At 40.8% G+C, this 16,614-nt stretch overlaps 1 protein-coding gene across 1 annotated transcript; it reads left to right on the forward strand.

Moving 5' to 3' along the window:
- The first annotated feature begins 641 nt into the window (after nucleotides 1-641).
- On the forward strand, nucleotides 642-15,452 carry LOC131236632 (beta-galactosidase 6-like). The gene is made up of 19 exons (XM_058233935.1): nucleotides 642-1,199; nucleotides 5,931-6,026; nucleotides 6,799-6,911; nucleotides 7,963-8,029; nucleotides 9,131-9,223; nucleotides 9,324-9,467; nucleotides 9,561-9,655; nucleotides 9,955-10,060; nucleotides 10,801-10,885; nucleotides 10,998-11,116; nucleotides 11,241-11,405; nucleotides 12,034-12,215; nucleotides 12,349-12,440; nucleotides 12,818-12,927; nucleotides 13,065-13,166; nucleotides 13,292-13,399; nucleotides 13,545-13,690; nucleotides 14,225-14,552; nucleotides 15,263-15,452. The coding sequence occupies exons 1-19, from the start codon at nucleotides 1,041-1,043 to the stop codon at nucleotides 15,371-15,373; spliced, it is 2,421 nt and encodes an 806-aa protein (XP_058089918.1). The 5' UTR covers nucleotides 642-1,040; the 3' UTR covers nucleotides 15,374-15,452.
- Nucleotides 15,453-16,614: the final 1,162 nt, after the last annotated feature.

Here is a 16,614-nt window from a genome sequence, read left to right on the forward strand (position 1 = left end):
TTTTGACGTGTCATGGTAAAATGGATGAACGGAGTGGATAAAACACACGCATCGTATGGAGCATTGATACCAGCTAGCAGCCAACTTCGCAGAGTGACCGAAGTAAATTTGGATGTTCTTAGATGGTGTAAATTATTTGACTGGATCCATCCGTTCATCTGATCGTTATGGTGTGGTGCATCTGTTTGACGCCTTAGATTTCATACACAAGCCAACTGGCACATAATTCCGGACTTTAACACTTTCTAAAGGAAAAAAGGCATTTAGGTAATTTCACAGCTAGTACGAATTTACAATCGTGGAGCCGAGGATTTTGCCGTAAAAAGCCATTCGCTACCGCACAAGTAAAGAGTGGTGGGCCTAATATGGTCCAAGCCTTTACACTCATACACAATCTTATCCATTCAATTTGTGACCAACAAATAGACGGTTGAAATAAAAATCGTCAAAATTAAATCTTAAATAGCTGATATTAGAGGGTTAACATCATCCCATCAGTAAGGTGGGCCAGGATAAGACAGATCTTGATTGAGGTCACGTGAACGGTGGATGAAGTCACCACCATTTAACAAAGGGTGGAAAATAATCGTAGCTTAAAAGTGAGAAACGTAAGAATCAAGATCCCGTTCGTTCACTCCGCCTCTCTCCCGTCTTTGAAGTCCCAGTTTTCCCACGCTGAAAGTGTCGCAAAAGCAGCCAATTGGTTATATCGTCCGACCCCACTCCTTTGACGTGCTTCAACGACTCTCTCTCTCTCTCTCTCTCTCTCTCTCTCTCTCTCGGCCATTCATCAACTTGTCCACCAATCACTTTCTATTTTTCATCAAATGCAAGAGCTTAAAAGGGGAAAGAAATTACAGCCCACATCATAAACCTTCTAGATTAGACTCCCTTTTCCCATATTTGGAGGTTTCACTAACCTTCTACAGGCTTATATAAACAAGACCCACATATGTTCTCTCCACGTACGGGTGTCCACGAGCCTTGTGTCGATACCAGATTCATGTGGGTCTGATTTTTTAGTTGGGGAGTCGAGGAAGATGGGTATGTGGCTATTGGCTTGGTGGGCCATTTTTGTGATTGGAGGTAGACCCGTCGTAGGATCAGACGTGGTGTATGATGGACGGTCACTCATCGTTAATGGGTCGAGAGCAATCCTCTTCTCCGGTTCTATTCACTATCCTCGTAGCACCCCTCAGGTATGTGCTTCTCTCTCTCTCTCTCTCTCTCTCTCTCTCTCTCTCTCTAAAACTATATGTATTGTACACGTGGCACATTGTTATGATGATCCAGACCATGTAACCTGCGGGATCCGCCCCCTGATTACATAATCCACACCTTACAACTAATGAGCGTTTTGATTTATCCGTCGATGTTTGATTGTACCCCACGGTTAGGATCGTCTAAATGGCTTGATATTCGGTCTACGGCTAATTCACTACTGGACCTCTTGAGTGAACGGTTAGGATGGGTTGATGGGAATATTATCTCTTATGGAAGTATTTTAGCAGAGTTAGAGGAAAACATCTTCGGCAAGTCCGTTAGTTATTGGTTTCTTCTTTTTTTTAGAAGGAGAGAATAGGTTGGACACCTCCCCAACCGTTTCCTAAACGGTGGTGAATCATACACCGTACACGCTTGTACGGCAATCTAAAATGCCCACATTGCTTGTGGATGGACAAGAAATGGAAAATCACGATGATGGTGACCATCTGATGTTTCCAGTATTTTCGTGCCTCTTGGTTGTGTGCCACACACGTGGCACGTGTGTATGAGATCTGAACCAGACATCATGTGGATTCTGCCATGGATTGACCACTAAACGAATTTTTCTTTGATTCTACTATCGTAACCATCTAATAGATGGGCCTTTTCTCAAACAATAAGAACCGTTGCTGGTTTTTGTTTTCTAGAATTCATTTGTATGCCACCAAGTAAAGGTCTAGAATTTCTATCAACACTGATTTTTGGGTCATGGCACAATCACTATTGGAAGCACAGAATGGACGGTTCAGATCTGATCCATGTGAGCCACGTATCAGAACGTCATGGAGGCAAGGGAGAATTTGCTCTCTTACTTCTAATCGTTCATTTTACAGCAACTAATTGAATGGATAGGATTGTTTGATCAGAGGGATTTTGGAGATATACTCCACCAATGTGCCCCACAAATCAGATGGTGTGGATAACTATACCTGTTTACTACATGTGATCAGGATGAAGTATTCAAACCTTATTTCTCAGAGTATGGTAAGCACGTGAGATGCACATGGGAGAATTATAAGATTGGCCAATCAAGTTGAATTATGGAGCACGTGCCGTGTTTTCAATTATTATTTTGTGGGGCCACCTTGATGTATGTTCCTTACATCCATGCCGTCCGTACGTTTTTACAGCTCATTTTGTGGGATTATACCAAAAATGAAGCAGATCCAAATCTCAGGTGAGGAAACATTGGTATTGACCATTAAAAACTTCTTGTGGGTCATAAAAGTTTTAGATCAAGATGATGTTTTTTGGGTTCATTCATCCAGATCTTTGTGACATTATCAACAGGTTGGATGACAAATAAACATTCCGATGGGCCCCCATGAAGTCTTTACCGGTGGGTATTCAATCACCACTGTTTCCTCTGGTGTGGTCCACCTGAGACTTGGATCTTCTTAATTTTATATTATCATCCCTAAAATTATCCATCAAAACAGATGGGCGGCGTGGATGTAAGACATATACATCAAGGTGGGCCCCACACTCAGGGATCCAGCGATCCAAGAAGCCGCCTAATTCAACCACCAACCAACTTTATTTGTCACCTTCCATTTGAAAGCCACCAAAGGATTTGTAGCATTACTATCTTTGCTGGTTCTATTAACCATACCACCATCCATGGTAAGGTCCACTGTATGGACTGTCCAGATCCACCATCTCTCCTGCCATGTGTACGGTGGATGTTGACCTTCTATCATATTATGATAGTCCAGCTCTATCATATCATTTCCCATGTGATGCATGCATGCATGCACTAACTATAATTCAAATGTTGAAAGGTTAATATATGGAATTGAGAAATCAAAGACAGAAAACAATATCTTTGTTAAGAAATTAAATACAAGTATTTATTTTTCTGGCTACTGTAACATTAATCACTGTGTCCCTTGTGTTTTACTTATGACATTTATAACCTTTTGGGCCTTTTAGATTCACAGTCAAAACAGCTGTTTGATGTCCAAATCCTTGTTTCGATTCCAAACTATGGTTTTGAAGCCTGTTTGGATCACACCCACAATCGTCGAATTGAGGACCCACAAACCAATCTGATTTGTTTTTCAGGAAATGATGATTGCAGTACCCTCCCTCAGTTGAGAGTCTACGGTTTAGATGGATATGATCATGGGTTTGTGTATATCTTGAATCAATTTCTGCTTCTAGTGGGTCCCACTAGATGGACATTCCTGATTGGAAGATAATCTTGCTATGTGTAATGTTGCAAGGTGGCTCTACATTATCTGGTTCTTCTGGTTAGGTCCATCGGGTCCGGGACCAATACTGATTCGGCTTAGGCCGTAGAAGAGGCCTGTAGATTGGGCCCAGGGCATGGGTTTCTATCAAGGCCCAAGTTCAGCCCAAGAACAGGTCCCATGTTAACTTGTGAATTGGCCCTGAAACCAAAGGCTCAATTAATTCAGTTGGATGGACCTGGTTCTGGATTTTAAGCCGAGTTAATAAGTAGGTTGGGCTTAATCTGGACCTGCCTTTTACTCTCCGAGGGAAGTGGATTGCGTACTTAGCATGCCAGCGTACTAAGTAAACCCTCTTAAGGCCCACCATAGATGTATGTCTTATCCATATTGTCCATCTATTTTTTCAGTTCATTTTAGGGCACGTGCCCAAAATTGAATCATATCTAGAGATGATCTCCACCGTTGTAACCTTAGGTCCCATAGTGATGTTTATTTGTCATAAAATGCAAATATTAGCTTGATCCAAAACTTCTGTGACCTTAAGAAGTTTTCAATTGTAAGCATTTAATTCACAGTGCTTCTTGTGCTTTGGTCCACTTGAGCACTGGATATGCTTAAGAGTTCTTACTCGTCCCGTTGGTAAACTCACAAGAGTGCCAACACCAGGTACTCATATGTGGTGAAATTCTATTATGATATAAGTGTATGTGAAATTATGCCTTAAAATGAGCCAGAAAAAATGAAATGACAATCTAGATAAGATACATACATCTAATGAGGCCCGGAAAGTTTACTCACTGCACAATAACATGCTAGTTACTCAGTATGCAATTCATACTCCATTTTAAGTCAATTTCTTTCTTGTGGTGTGTATTTAGATGTTTTTTGAGAAACCTTGGTTGATTCTCCCTTAACAAATTACAAGATAGAGCGTTAAACAAAGTTAATAGCAATTTTGTAATTAAATTCCTTTATAAAAGTTACATCCAAAGTCCAAACACATCAAAATGTACTTTTTAAAGAGATACGACCAAACTCAAACCATTTTGTCTATTTTGATTCATGGATTGTAAAGGCACGGCCCGTGGTTGAACAGTTCCAACCGTTGATGTTAGGCCCGTGAACTAGGAAACTCATTATACTAGAAAAATCCTACCCCTTCACCAGGTGGGCCACAAATAGGCAATTACGAAATAACGTACATCAATTGTTCACATTCACCCAGAAAAGTTCAAAATATTTTATGCAAGGGATCTTTTAATCTGGGCCACTTTTGATGCGTTGACCATCCACAATGAGGTCCACCATATGGACGGTGCAACTTCCACTAGCACAAAGTTGAATTTGTCAGAACATTTACTGTTCGAATCATTCAAGGAAGTTACTTGAAAATTAAAAAATTGAAATTAAAATAAAATATGATCCAAGAAACTAAGTTGGGATTTGCTAGGTTTTAAAAACTAAAAGTTCAATAAATGGCTCTTCTGATACCTTGTTTGTCGTGCCACATGTCACATGGGGATGGAATTCCTCATGAAAGAAAGGTGGTATGGCCCACCAATTGCCGTGGGATAGACGTTCACGATTCCCTTTGTTTAGGCTTGGATTTTGGATACAGAGATTTTTTTCTCCCCCACATGTTGGCTTGCTTGCAGGAGTAATCTATCTCGTGGACCCAACGTGTACGCCCGTGGACTGTAAATACAAAAGGCGGCAACGGTCCAGGGATCCACCGACCACCGACTGTGGGGCCAGCTTGATGGCTGTGGTATATATCCATGCCGTCCATCCGTTTTTACAGCTCATTTTAGTGCATGAGATCAAAAATTAAGCAGATCCATATCTAAGGTGGACCACACCACAGGAAAAAGTGGCAATTGACCGTTAAAAACTTCTTAAAACTTCTTTTGGACAACTTGTATTTTCCCTTCAATCCAGGTCTGTGTGACCTTATCAACAGGTTAGCCCTATGATTTTTTTTTTTAATGGTGGGTGTTTAATCACCATTGTTTCCTGTGATGGTCCACCCGAGATTTGGATCTGCTTCATTTTTAGGCCATGCCCTAAAATGAGCTGGAAAAATGGGTGGACGGTGTGGATATACAGATGCAATGGATACAAGTCTTTCAATCCAGAAAATAATGGCCCACCTATGGTGGTACCCGCTGGAGTAGGATTTTGTGCGTGTTCCATACCTCCTGTGGAGTTACTTTTTTATTATTATTTCACACACAAAGACGCATGCTATATGACACACGTGTGCAATAGCTGACCATTCCATTAGATGGGCCTCACTTTTTAAATCTTCTCGCATAAAAATCAAGCCGTTCCACTTCTGAGGTGGGCCACAGCGTACAAAACAAATAGAAGGATTGCCTGTCTATGGATAGGGGTACACGTACGTGTGAACCTTAATTTATTGATTTTTTGTCGTAGGTGTATTGACTTGTGGACGGTGTATATTTTCAGATGTGGCCATCACTTATAGCCAAAGCCAAGCAAGGAGGATTGGATGTGATTCAGACGTACGTTTTTTGGAACAAACACGAGCCTGCACAAGGACACGTGAGAGCCTTCCCTTTCTTTCTTCTTTTCTTTACAGTGATGAATGCTCATCTGGACCGTTCATTAGGTTCAGTCAAATCCTCAAGGGCAAACAGCTCCTTCATTAGGGAAATTTTCATGGTAACTAGTGAAGGGTGGAGTGATCCAAATGGACGGTACTGATTGGGAATGGCCACATAAGTTCAATTGTTTGATCTGTGGAGCCCACTCTGATGTGAAAGTGCCATCGAACCCGTTCATTAGATGTGGTCCCCCATGTCATGCCTAGGTCCAAAACTCCAGCCTGATGCATGGCTCAGGTAGGCCACATCAAAGGAAACATGGAACATGGGGGGGTATGGGGACATTGGGAAGGGAGATCACCACCCTACAAACTTCCGAATGGAACATGGATCCACCGTACTTTGAAGATTCAATCCAACCCATTCATCAGCTACCCCTCACCACTAATGTACAGAAGATTCCCAAACGCAGATGGACAGTCCAAACTGAGTTTTGTATCAAGATGATTCTTCTGTTGTACGGTGATCATGAAGAAGCATACTAAATCCATGGGTTGGATTCTACATAAACATCACTTATCCGGCCCCACACAGATCTAACGTATGGTAATTACCATGCATTCGAATGCATGTGACCATTCCCCCATACGAAGAAAATCCTCGGATCGCGCATGCACTGAAAGGTACGTGAGTGAAACGGGACGTCTTCATTCGGTTCAATGACTATAATACATTGGGATTGGGTGTGTTTCCTTCTTTCTATTTTTCAGTACAATTTCAAGGGAAGATACAATCTGGTGAGATATTTAAAGGAAGTTCAGGCACAAGGGTTGTATGCAACCCTTAGGATCGGTCCTTACATCGAGAGCGAATGGAGTTACGGGTACACCTCATTCCCTCTTTCTTACTTATCAAACCAGTTATGTAGGGCCCATGGTTTGATGATCCAAACCGTTAATATGGTGGGCCTTACTGTTGATGAGCGATTCCCCAGAGATATTCCTAATTTGAAGTTGGAAGATTTTGGTGCTGCTGCCTACAAGTAGACGGTAGATAGAAAATTGGAGCATGGTTCCACATTCAACTGAGAAAAAGGCAAATATTAAAAGGTTTGTTGTTTCAGTGGTACATCTGAATGTGGGTCCCACACCCAGGAAACCCCTAGGCAAAATATGGATTTGGGGATAAAGAGGACCTTTTGAAATGCCTCTTCTAGTACCAGAAGTTATGGTACAGCCGTTCTTTTCCCTACAACATGTCGCCTGTGTACAATATCCAATCGGTGCAAGGTGGGCCACACCATGATGATCATGTGATATGAAAATCAGGCCCGTCCATTCGTCAATCGGGATTCAAAATCAAAATCAATAGACAGCCAATGGTATGAATCAATGTACTGTAGTGGACCATCTAATCATTTGATCCCACTGATTTTCATTTCTGGTCATCATCATGGTGGAGCCCACCTTTTGCATGTATTGGATATTGTACACATGACATGATAGAGGGAAAAAATGGCTGCATCATAACTTATGATCACCGATCATTTCTCTTTATAGGGAGGGACCCACACATCTTCTGGCCTGCTGCAAATACTAATGGACGGCTAAGAAAAGAACGGCTGAAAAGGACAGTGGGCCACTGAAATAGTACGCCCACCGTGCCACAATTGCTGACCATCGGTTGAAAATGATACCCACCACGTCTGATTAGGATCGTCCGATCTGTGTGATATTGAGCCGTGCCCCATGCACAGTGGGCCCCACAACATTTGGAATGTCTCGATTCATGGACCATATTCGGGTCTGGCGAGTGAGTTTTTCACCATTTAAAATCTGGTGGGGAACAACACCTACGTGGTATTGTTATTTCGTTGGATATTTCACCATCATTGGTTTGTAAACATATAATAATTCGGTGGGCCAATGGTGCAGTGGATTCCCGTTCTGGTTGCACGATGTACCGGACATCATCTTTCGATCCGACAACGAGCCCTTCAAGGTCAGATCCCAACCATTGTTATCCATCATATTCTTTTGATCCATTGCATTCACTGCTACTATAACCGCTGTAGCTGTTGTTCTATTTCATAACGATGGGAAAGGAAATGGATATGGGCCTGGCCCATTCTGGCTAAGCACGAGCCCAGACCACTTTGGTCAGGTTTGATCTGGGTCTCATGTCCAGTGGGTTGGACCCATTCCTGAGTTTTAGCCCCTAAAATTATAAATGGGATGGAATGCACTTGCATCTTCCTAAAAGCCCAATAAGCTGGCTTAGCCCAGCCATATCAATCCCTGCTCCATCCTAGATTCAGGTCCTTAGCTCATGGGCTTGTCTGGAACATTCTGGGGCCTCGTCCAGGTCCAGCCCTACCCATTTTTCACCCTACCAGTACTTGCATTTGCATAGAGTGGTAATGGACTGGGCATGGGCTAGGCTAGACTAGGCCTGGGCCCGGACCGACACTTAAGATTAGGATATATGTCTCGGGTCATTGCGGTACTAAAACATGGTGGACGATCAGTGCTCACCAATCCGGTCCACTCCGAGTGTGCCGGCACCAGGAACTAAGGGTAGAGAAGGTCTTACAGGAACACAGATCTTACACTGCACCCCAAGACAGGTGTTTGGCTCCTTGTTTGATCCTCGTGGAACCTCCTACCTTTAAGGGGGGTAAATCAAATCCCTATTTCCCACCTGAATGTTATTAATCCATCCATTGATCAGGTGGACCACACATACACAAAAATAGATATTTTAAAGGAATGAAGCCAACGTTCTACACTCAAGATGGATGGGTTGCGTAACCGAGGATTGGAATGGCATATTCATAGGATAAAACACATGTATGTGTGAAGTCAGGTTGGGCTGGGCTAAAATGATGTTAGTCGATGCCCAACCCAAAAATTGATCAGGATGCATGCAAGGCCTAAGCCCGACTCACAGGCCAAGCTAGTAGGTCCAAACCCAGGCCAGGCAGTCTATCCAGCCCATTGACACCCTTGTACTTACATCATTAATCAGGAATTAAGGCTAATATGAGACACTAATCACAACTACATGTATCCAATCTTCATTAATTGATTGATCGTTATGCAGTTCCACATGCAAAATTTCACGACGAAAATAGTAAATTTGATGATGGCAAATGGGTTGTATGCGTCCCAAGGCGGGCCAATCATACTCTCTCAGGTCAATCTAACCTTCAATATCTTAAGTACTTTGATGGCTGCTTCTAATTCCATTATTTAAATTGTTCTGATTTTGGACTAGAACAACTAAATACATACAGATTGAGAACGAATACCAAAATATCGAAGCAGCATTCCACGAAGGAGGACCAGCTTATGTTAAGTGGGCAGCGGAAATGGCCGTGGGGCTCAAGACGGGCGTCCCATGGATGATGTGCAAGCAGAGCGACGCTCCTGATCCAGTGGTCAGTCCCTGCATTTACTCACACCATGATTGATAGATAATGCACCATCTCATTCTGATTTTAGTAATACAAATGTAATATCCACATTTGCAGATCAATACGTGCAATGGAATGAACTGCGGAGAGACGTTCGCGGGGCCTAATTCGCCTACTAAGCCATCCATGTGGACAGAGAATTGGACATCTTTGTATGTCTTCATCAAACTTGAATCCATTTCTTGGATTGAATTTCGTCGAATCGTGTTCTTGCTCTCTTATCTTATAGATTTTCAGATATTGTGATATTCAGTGATATTCGTACTTACATTCATTCACACATGTAAAGAAATTAAATATGCATAAAAAGAGAAATTTAAAATTGCTTATACATCTTTCAATTTCCATGTCACCGTTCATTTCTGAATTTGCACATTGCAAATGGCACTCAGTGCTAACAACAGCTAACTCTTTTTTTCTTTCCATCTTTTATTTTTCTTTGTTAATGCAGTTTTCAAGTTTTTGGTGGAGAACCATACATAAGGACTGCAGAAGACATTGCATTCGCTGTCGCCCTCTTCATTGCGAAGAACGGAAGCTATATAAATTATTACATGGTATAGTATTTGTTATATCCGGCATTTGACATTCGACAAAAATAAGAACCCAAAGTCATATTGGTGGCATTCGGCATGCCATATATTAGCCTTAGGCAGATTGCAATCTTAGCATTTTTAAAACATAACAACTTATTTCAATACTGTCGATCGTGGCTGTATCTGGTGTCCGATCATGTGAACACCAATGTAGTGGAAGCAAACTTGAACCAAGAAATGTATCATGTTAGCCTTGCGGTGGTGACCCGAACAAACTCCAAATCGATCTGTTCTACTAGAGAACGACAAAAGGTTCCACCCCTCTAGGAACTCTAACCAAGACGGATGGCCCATGAAATGACGAACGAAGGTTGGCCTACCTTGTTAATGGAGGTGAAAAGGTTGCTGAACCTTACCAGAAAATAACCTTATGCAAGAGAGATACGATTTTTGAAATACATATGACCTCCTTCACACCGGTTCTAAATATAGGTTTTAACAGCAAGGAGCCTTTAGCCATTGTGGAATGAAACATTGCCCATCATTAAGGCAAAAATCATTCACGCCCACGCACTTTGGTGGGCCCATCTTTGACTCACCCATGCGCTTTGGTGGGCCCCACAATATGGGGTTCACATCCAACAAATACAAATTCGCAAATACATGATACATATTGCAGATAATTTTAAAGGTCTTGTTTTTTTTCATTAGTCAATGTGGACATGTTTCTAAAACCATGATCATTTTTTAATGGGATACAGTATCATGGCGGAACTAATTTTGGAAGGACGGGATCCGCATATGTCACAACGAGTTATTATGATCAAGCTCCTCTTGATGAGTATGGTGAGTTGTTGTATTTGGTTTTATCTCTCTTCTATCCACCATTGGTGCTTCTTCTTCTTCTAGTTTTTTATTTAAGGAACGATGTAAGCTTGTTTATTTCAATTACATGTAGGTATGATCAGGCAACCAAAATGGGGTCATCTAAAGGAATTGCATGCTGCAATAAAACTATGCTCCAAAACATTACTTTCAGGAACACCAACTAATTTTTCCCTTGGTGAACTGCAAGAGGTAAGTGCAAAAATGTGGCACTTTGGTTTCTGTTCTCTCATTTCTCTTTCTAATAGTAATTGCTTGCTTTCTAAGTTTTGTATATATGGATGAATAACGAATTTGCGTAAATATCATGATTCAGGCATATGTTTTTGAACAAAGCAAGGGCGAATGTGCTGCCCTCCTATCAAACAGTAACCGTACAAATAGTGCTACTGTGAATTTTCGGAATTCGTCATATGAACTACCACCGAGATCAATCAGCATCCTACCGGATTGCAAGAATGTAGTGTTTAACACCGCGAAAGTGAGCTCCATTCTATGCATTTTATCTTCTTCTTTTTTCCACTTATGTTGTGAATTTATGTCTAGTGCCATGACATACAATTCGACGGTTGTTTTTCCTTTTGGATCAGCTGTGATTGAATCTGCAACATTGGTTTGATGCCCTTGCATCATAACCACTGAGGCTTCAAGCTCAAAAAATACTTTCTATTTGTTTGAGATTTATGTTTATTATCAAAGTTCATTATCTTAGATTCTTGAAAGCCTTATTTCGTATTTATAAACATTTTTTAATACACCCAGATGTTGGTTAGCATCTGTTGTTATGTTCCAATTTCATGTTTGCGTCATTAGACAATAGCAATTTGAAGCCATTAAAAACAATGTACTGATTGCAGATGAGAAAATTGAGCAACTGTTTGGTATATGGGGCCTACAATTGTGAATTTAGAGTCTTTTGAATGGTTGTGAATCATTGGTTTCTATGTTGGCCTGATTTTTTAGGCATCACATTTTCATGGTAGAGCAACCTGACTATGCGGCCCACACCCAACTAGTAGCTGCATGATTTTCTCATCTATATCAACTGACTTGAAATCACACAAATATTTCTAAACTTTTAATTCATATCCCCCTTTGATCTTCCATAGGTAAGTGTACAATCCACCATCAGATCAGCTACAGCTACCAAAAAGTTCGATGGTGCTGGAAGATGGAAAGAATTCAAGGATGCTATCCCAAACTATAATGGAACTTCTCTAAAGGCAGATGAGCTGTTAGAACACATGAGTACGACGAAAGATGTATCAGATTATCTTTGGTACACTTTCAGGTAAGCCTCAGTGGAAATGTTTCTCAATGGGTTAATACTACTTCTATTAAGCATTTAGTGGCAATGTGTAGTTTCATTGCTTTTTTTTGCTCCTTTTATTCTGAATTTTCATTGAATATAACTCGCAATGCAGCTTTGAGCATAATTCTTCTGATGTTCAACCTGTACTTAATGTGGAGACTCGTGGACATGTCGTGCTTGCTTTTGTCAACAACGTCTTCGTTGGTACTGTATCTATACATTAATTTTTAAATTTTATAATCTCCGTTTGAGATTCGATCCGTCTGGAGACATGGAATTTCAGATCTCCATATCATGTCCCATATGAAGGGAAAATGGTTATGATGGTCGAACTTTCCTAATCATCTAATAATTGAACTCTTTCTCAATGAACATGAGTTTTTGGTATGTTTTTTCGATTAGTGTCCATTTCCAGGGGATCGTCCAAATGGAGTGATTCCCATTCACATGGGAAAAGTGCTTCATTTTCATTTCTTTTGTTTTGCTTTCCCACTATCCAAACAGGCCCAAATGATTTTCATTTAGGAAACTTGGTAATTTTCTCATTTCTCACATTGAAATCTTTCGTTGCTTTTTTTCAGGAACTGCACATGGAAATCCTAAAGTTCAAAGCTTTAATCTCGAGAATCCCATATCATTGCAAGATGGGAAGAATGATGTTTCCTTATTGAGTGTGATGGTTGGTTTGCCGGTAATACTTTTAACTCATGCCATAGAATTATAAATTATTCATGATCATTTATCTATTATCTGCATGATTAATACAATGCTGAAAAACCCATGTTTCATTTGATTTATTTTTTTTATCTTCACTCATTTGATGTGAAGGATTCTGGGGCATATCTTGAGCATAAGGTCGCCGGACTACGTAGAGTGACAATTCGAGACTCGGAGTCTCATAATTTCACTAAATATGCATGGGGATACAAGGTTCGTTTCCCACTTTTGCTCTAACTGCAAAAAGATCATGTTTTAGAGTGAAATGGATAGGCGTTAAAATATTGTAATTCATTGGAGCTGAATGCTTACGATGGATATGTTTCTTACAAATGTAGGTCGGTTTAATGGGAGAAGATTTGAAAATCTATTCACGTTTGGGAGCAAGAGAAGTGCAGTGGAGTGCAGATGGAAGCTCAACTAATCAGCCCCTTATTTGGTATAAGGTAATAAATAACAATTGGATAATGAGGCGATCGAAATCTTTAACTGAAAAGTGAAATGATTTTGATGTGGAGTCTTGATGATACTTGTTCTGTTCTTAGAAACATCCCAACTCATTTCACATTGTCTTTGATTTTATATGGACAGACTAATTTCGCTACTCCAGACGGGAGTGACCCTATTGCTTTGAACCTTGGCTCTATGGGGAAAGGTGAAGCTTGGATCAATGGGAACAGCATCGGTCGTTATTGGGTCTCCTTTCACACCCAGAAAGGAGTACCTTCACAAACACTGTAAGCAACTTCCTACTTTAATTCGGGTTCTGATTACCCTATTATACAATTGATACGCTTAAATACAGAGTTTGTTTTGGATGCTGATCGAATCAGATTGCAATTTTAAATTTCAATAAAATGGGATTCGGTCATCCTCGACTTGGGTTATTTCCTCTTTATTCAAGTATTACTTGATTCAGTTCAATCAAGCATCCAAACATGCCCTAATCAACCACTTGATAGACTCTTACCATGCTATTTAATATGGGTATAACCATGGACAATCGTGGAAAAGAAAAATGAATTCCTCTTATGTGACAGTTTCCTCTGTTTGAGAAACCAAAAGGAGCGGGAAATCGATTTCCTTTTCCTCAAAATGAGTAAAACTATTACAACTCTTGTTGTTTGACAGCTGACTTTTTAACATTTCCATTGAAAATGACGCTGAAAAACAAACAATGATAAGGAAATCAAACGTCATTTTCCACTCCCATGAGGGTTTTCCGTCCAGGTTTTGGTTTCAACCTATCCAAAGCTTCCTTGTTTGTATAGGTATCACATTCCTCGGAGTTTTCTCAAGCCTTTGCGGAACCTACTAGTTCTGTTTGAGGAAATTGGTGGAGACCCTCTTCAAATCACCTTAGAAACCATCTCAATATCTGGAGTATGTGGGCATGTGTCCGACTCCCATCCTGCATCCTCAGTTCCATTCAGCGGACTCGAGCAAAGCAAGAGGCCTCCAACAGTTCAGCTCAGATGCCCTCCTAGAAAAACCATCTCAACTGTGGAATTTGCAAGCTTCGGAACGCCTGTTGGTGATTGTGATAGTTACTCCATGGGAAGCTGTCATTCCGAGAAATCCAAAGCAGCTATAGAGAAGGTGAGTCACTTGATCGGCATGTGAAATAGTAGGAATCATCAGTCTAAAATGATCAGAGTTTTGAAAAATCAATACCTGAAACCTCATTATGAGTGAATTCTATAGTCACTGATTGAGGCTTTATGGCGATGGAATGTAGGCCCCACTTGATCACATTTCTTGCAAAGCAGAAAATTCTAGTGGGACCCACTTCCAATCATCCTCCAATTAAGATTATGAGAGCAATTTCATTCGTGGATGGTGAAATTCGGCTTCGGATGTCTCGCTTCCTAGAATAAGAAATTTGATATTGGTTAGGAAGAAGTTTATTGTTTGTTGTGGATTGAAAGCAGATAGTGATGGAACGTGGGCCTCACTTGATCATATTGCCTGACTAACATCCTATCACTATCCAATATTATTTAGAGGGCGATAACATCTGCCTGTGAATAAAGAATAAAGAATTTGATATTGTTTAGGAAGTTAAGAAGTTTATTGTTTGTCACTGATCTGAGGCAGGATGGTGATGCATGGGCCCCACTTGATCCCATGGCTTGCAATAAAAGCTAGTAGGACCCACTTCCAATCACCATCCAATCTTTTTTGGATGGCGATAACCGTTCTGGAATTCTGCTATATGGGTGTTTCACAGCCTATACAAGAAAGAATTTGATATTGTTTGGGAAGTTAGCAGTTCATTTCTTATCTAATTAACATGGGTTCATCTACAGGCTTGTCTGGGGAAGAGAGGCTGCTCAGTCGCTTTGTCGAGCGGAAATTTTGGGGGAGATCCATGTCCAGGAACATTAAAATCTCTGTTGGTTGATGCAAAATGCAAATGAGTTTGTTGGGTTATAATTCATTCTCATTCATTCATATTCTTGTAAAAAACAAGCTCCCATCTATAAGTTGGTAAGAAAATATATATATTTTGGGTGTTTCTAGTTGTAGCATTTGATGTCAGCCATATGTTGTAGAATCTGCCTAGTTATTTTGGGTGTTTCTAGTTGTAGCATTTGATGTCAGGGGTGTTAATAATGATAAAGTGAGCTGTCGATCAAGTGGTTAAGATCGTCCCGTTTAGTGAGATTTTTAGATTATGGATAATCCAAGAGATGTCCCATCTATTGAACGGTCTAGATGGGAACTCACATTCATGTGGTGATTATGCTGGAGATAGTTACTTCATGTGGTCGGAAGGCGAATGGTCGAGGAATACAATGCAGCATAGCTGTTCTTGAATGCAAGCTCTAAATGGCTGAGAAATATACAGTGCTTGGCCCAAATTACTGCTAGTTTCAGCTGGACCAGCATTTTGATCAGTGATCCAGACCGTTGGTCTGTTGCATCCCACCACTGGTAATCAATGTTACAAAAGAGATCACCTGCGCTACGATCATCTCTGTTGATTTTTCATCTTGGAAGTGGGTGGTTTTAAAGAAAATCCCAACCAACATTCTGCGTGCATTTGTAAAAGATTCCAGCTGTTGGATGGATGAGATTGTTTGGAGGTCATTTTTGGTCCATCACACAATCATGGTGGGGTCCACCAGATGTGTATTGCTAAAAGGTGGGCCCCTTTATGGGATCGGTCTCAATCAAGCAGTGGGCCCAGATATTTCACCCCTATGTCCAGCCTGCAGGCCTGTAGTCCCAACCCATTCGAAATTGTCAAGCTGGTGGGGCCCACCTGCCACGCAACAATTGCAAAAAAAAAATTTCTTTTTAGAGAATATTAGTCTCCTAGAATAACCCCACCTGTTCAAATGACCAAAACATCATCCTAACCGTTGGAATGGATTACACGGCTAATGGTCCATTAGGAATTCTCCCTTATTCCACTGCAAATTCCCTTGTGGAACCTAGGTGGGCCACCCTTAGATCATGTTGGAACACTTCATACTAGTTGTTCACAATGAATTGTATAAATAAGCCCATAATCAGTATGATAGGGTGATCAGTGCCGTCCAATTAAGGACCTACCAATTGAACAGGAAACCTTAGCCTCTGCAGACCTTTACTCGGACGGCTTTGATCATCTAATCCAATCATGTTGATTTTTGGGCCATTATACGCGGTGATG

This window comes from Magnolia sinica, chromosome 2 (genome assembly GCF_029962835.1).
Source record: "Magnolia sinica isolate HGM2019 chromosome 2, MsV1, whole genome shotgun sequence".
In the NCBI taxonomy this organism is placed as follows: Eukaryota; Viridiplantae; Streptophyta; class Magnoliopsida; order Magnoliales; family Magnoliaceae; genus Magnolia; species Magnolia sinica.

Excerpts from the sequence above, each read along its gene's own strand:
- LOC131236632 (XM_058233935.1), top strand. The coding sequence starts at position 1,041 with ATGGGTATGTGGCTATTGGCTTGGTGGGCCATTTTTGTGATTGGAGGT. Across the intron at positions 10,061-10,800 it reads GCTATATAAATTATTACATG|TATCATGGCGGAACTAATTT; the intron begins GTATAGTATTTG and ends AATGGGATACAG. Across the intron at positions 12,216-12,348 it reads TATCTTTGGTACACTTTCAG|CTTTGAGCATAATTCTTCTG; the intron begins GTAAGCCTCAGT and ends CTCGCAATGCAG.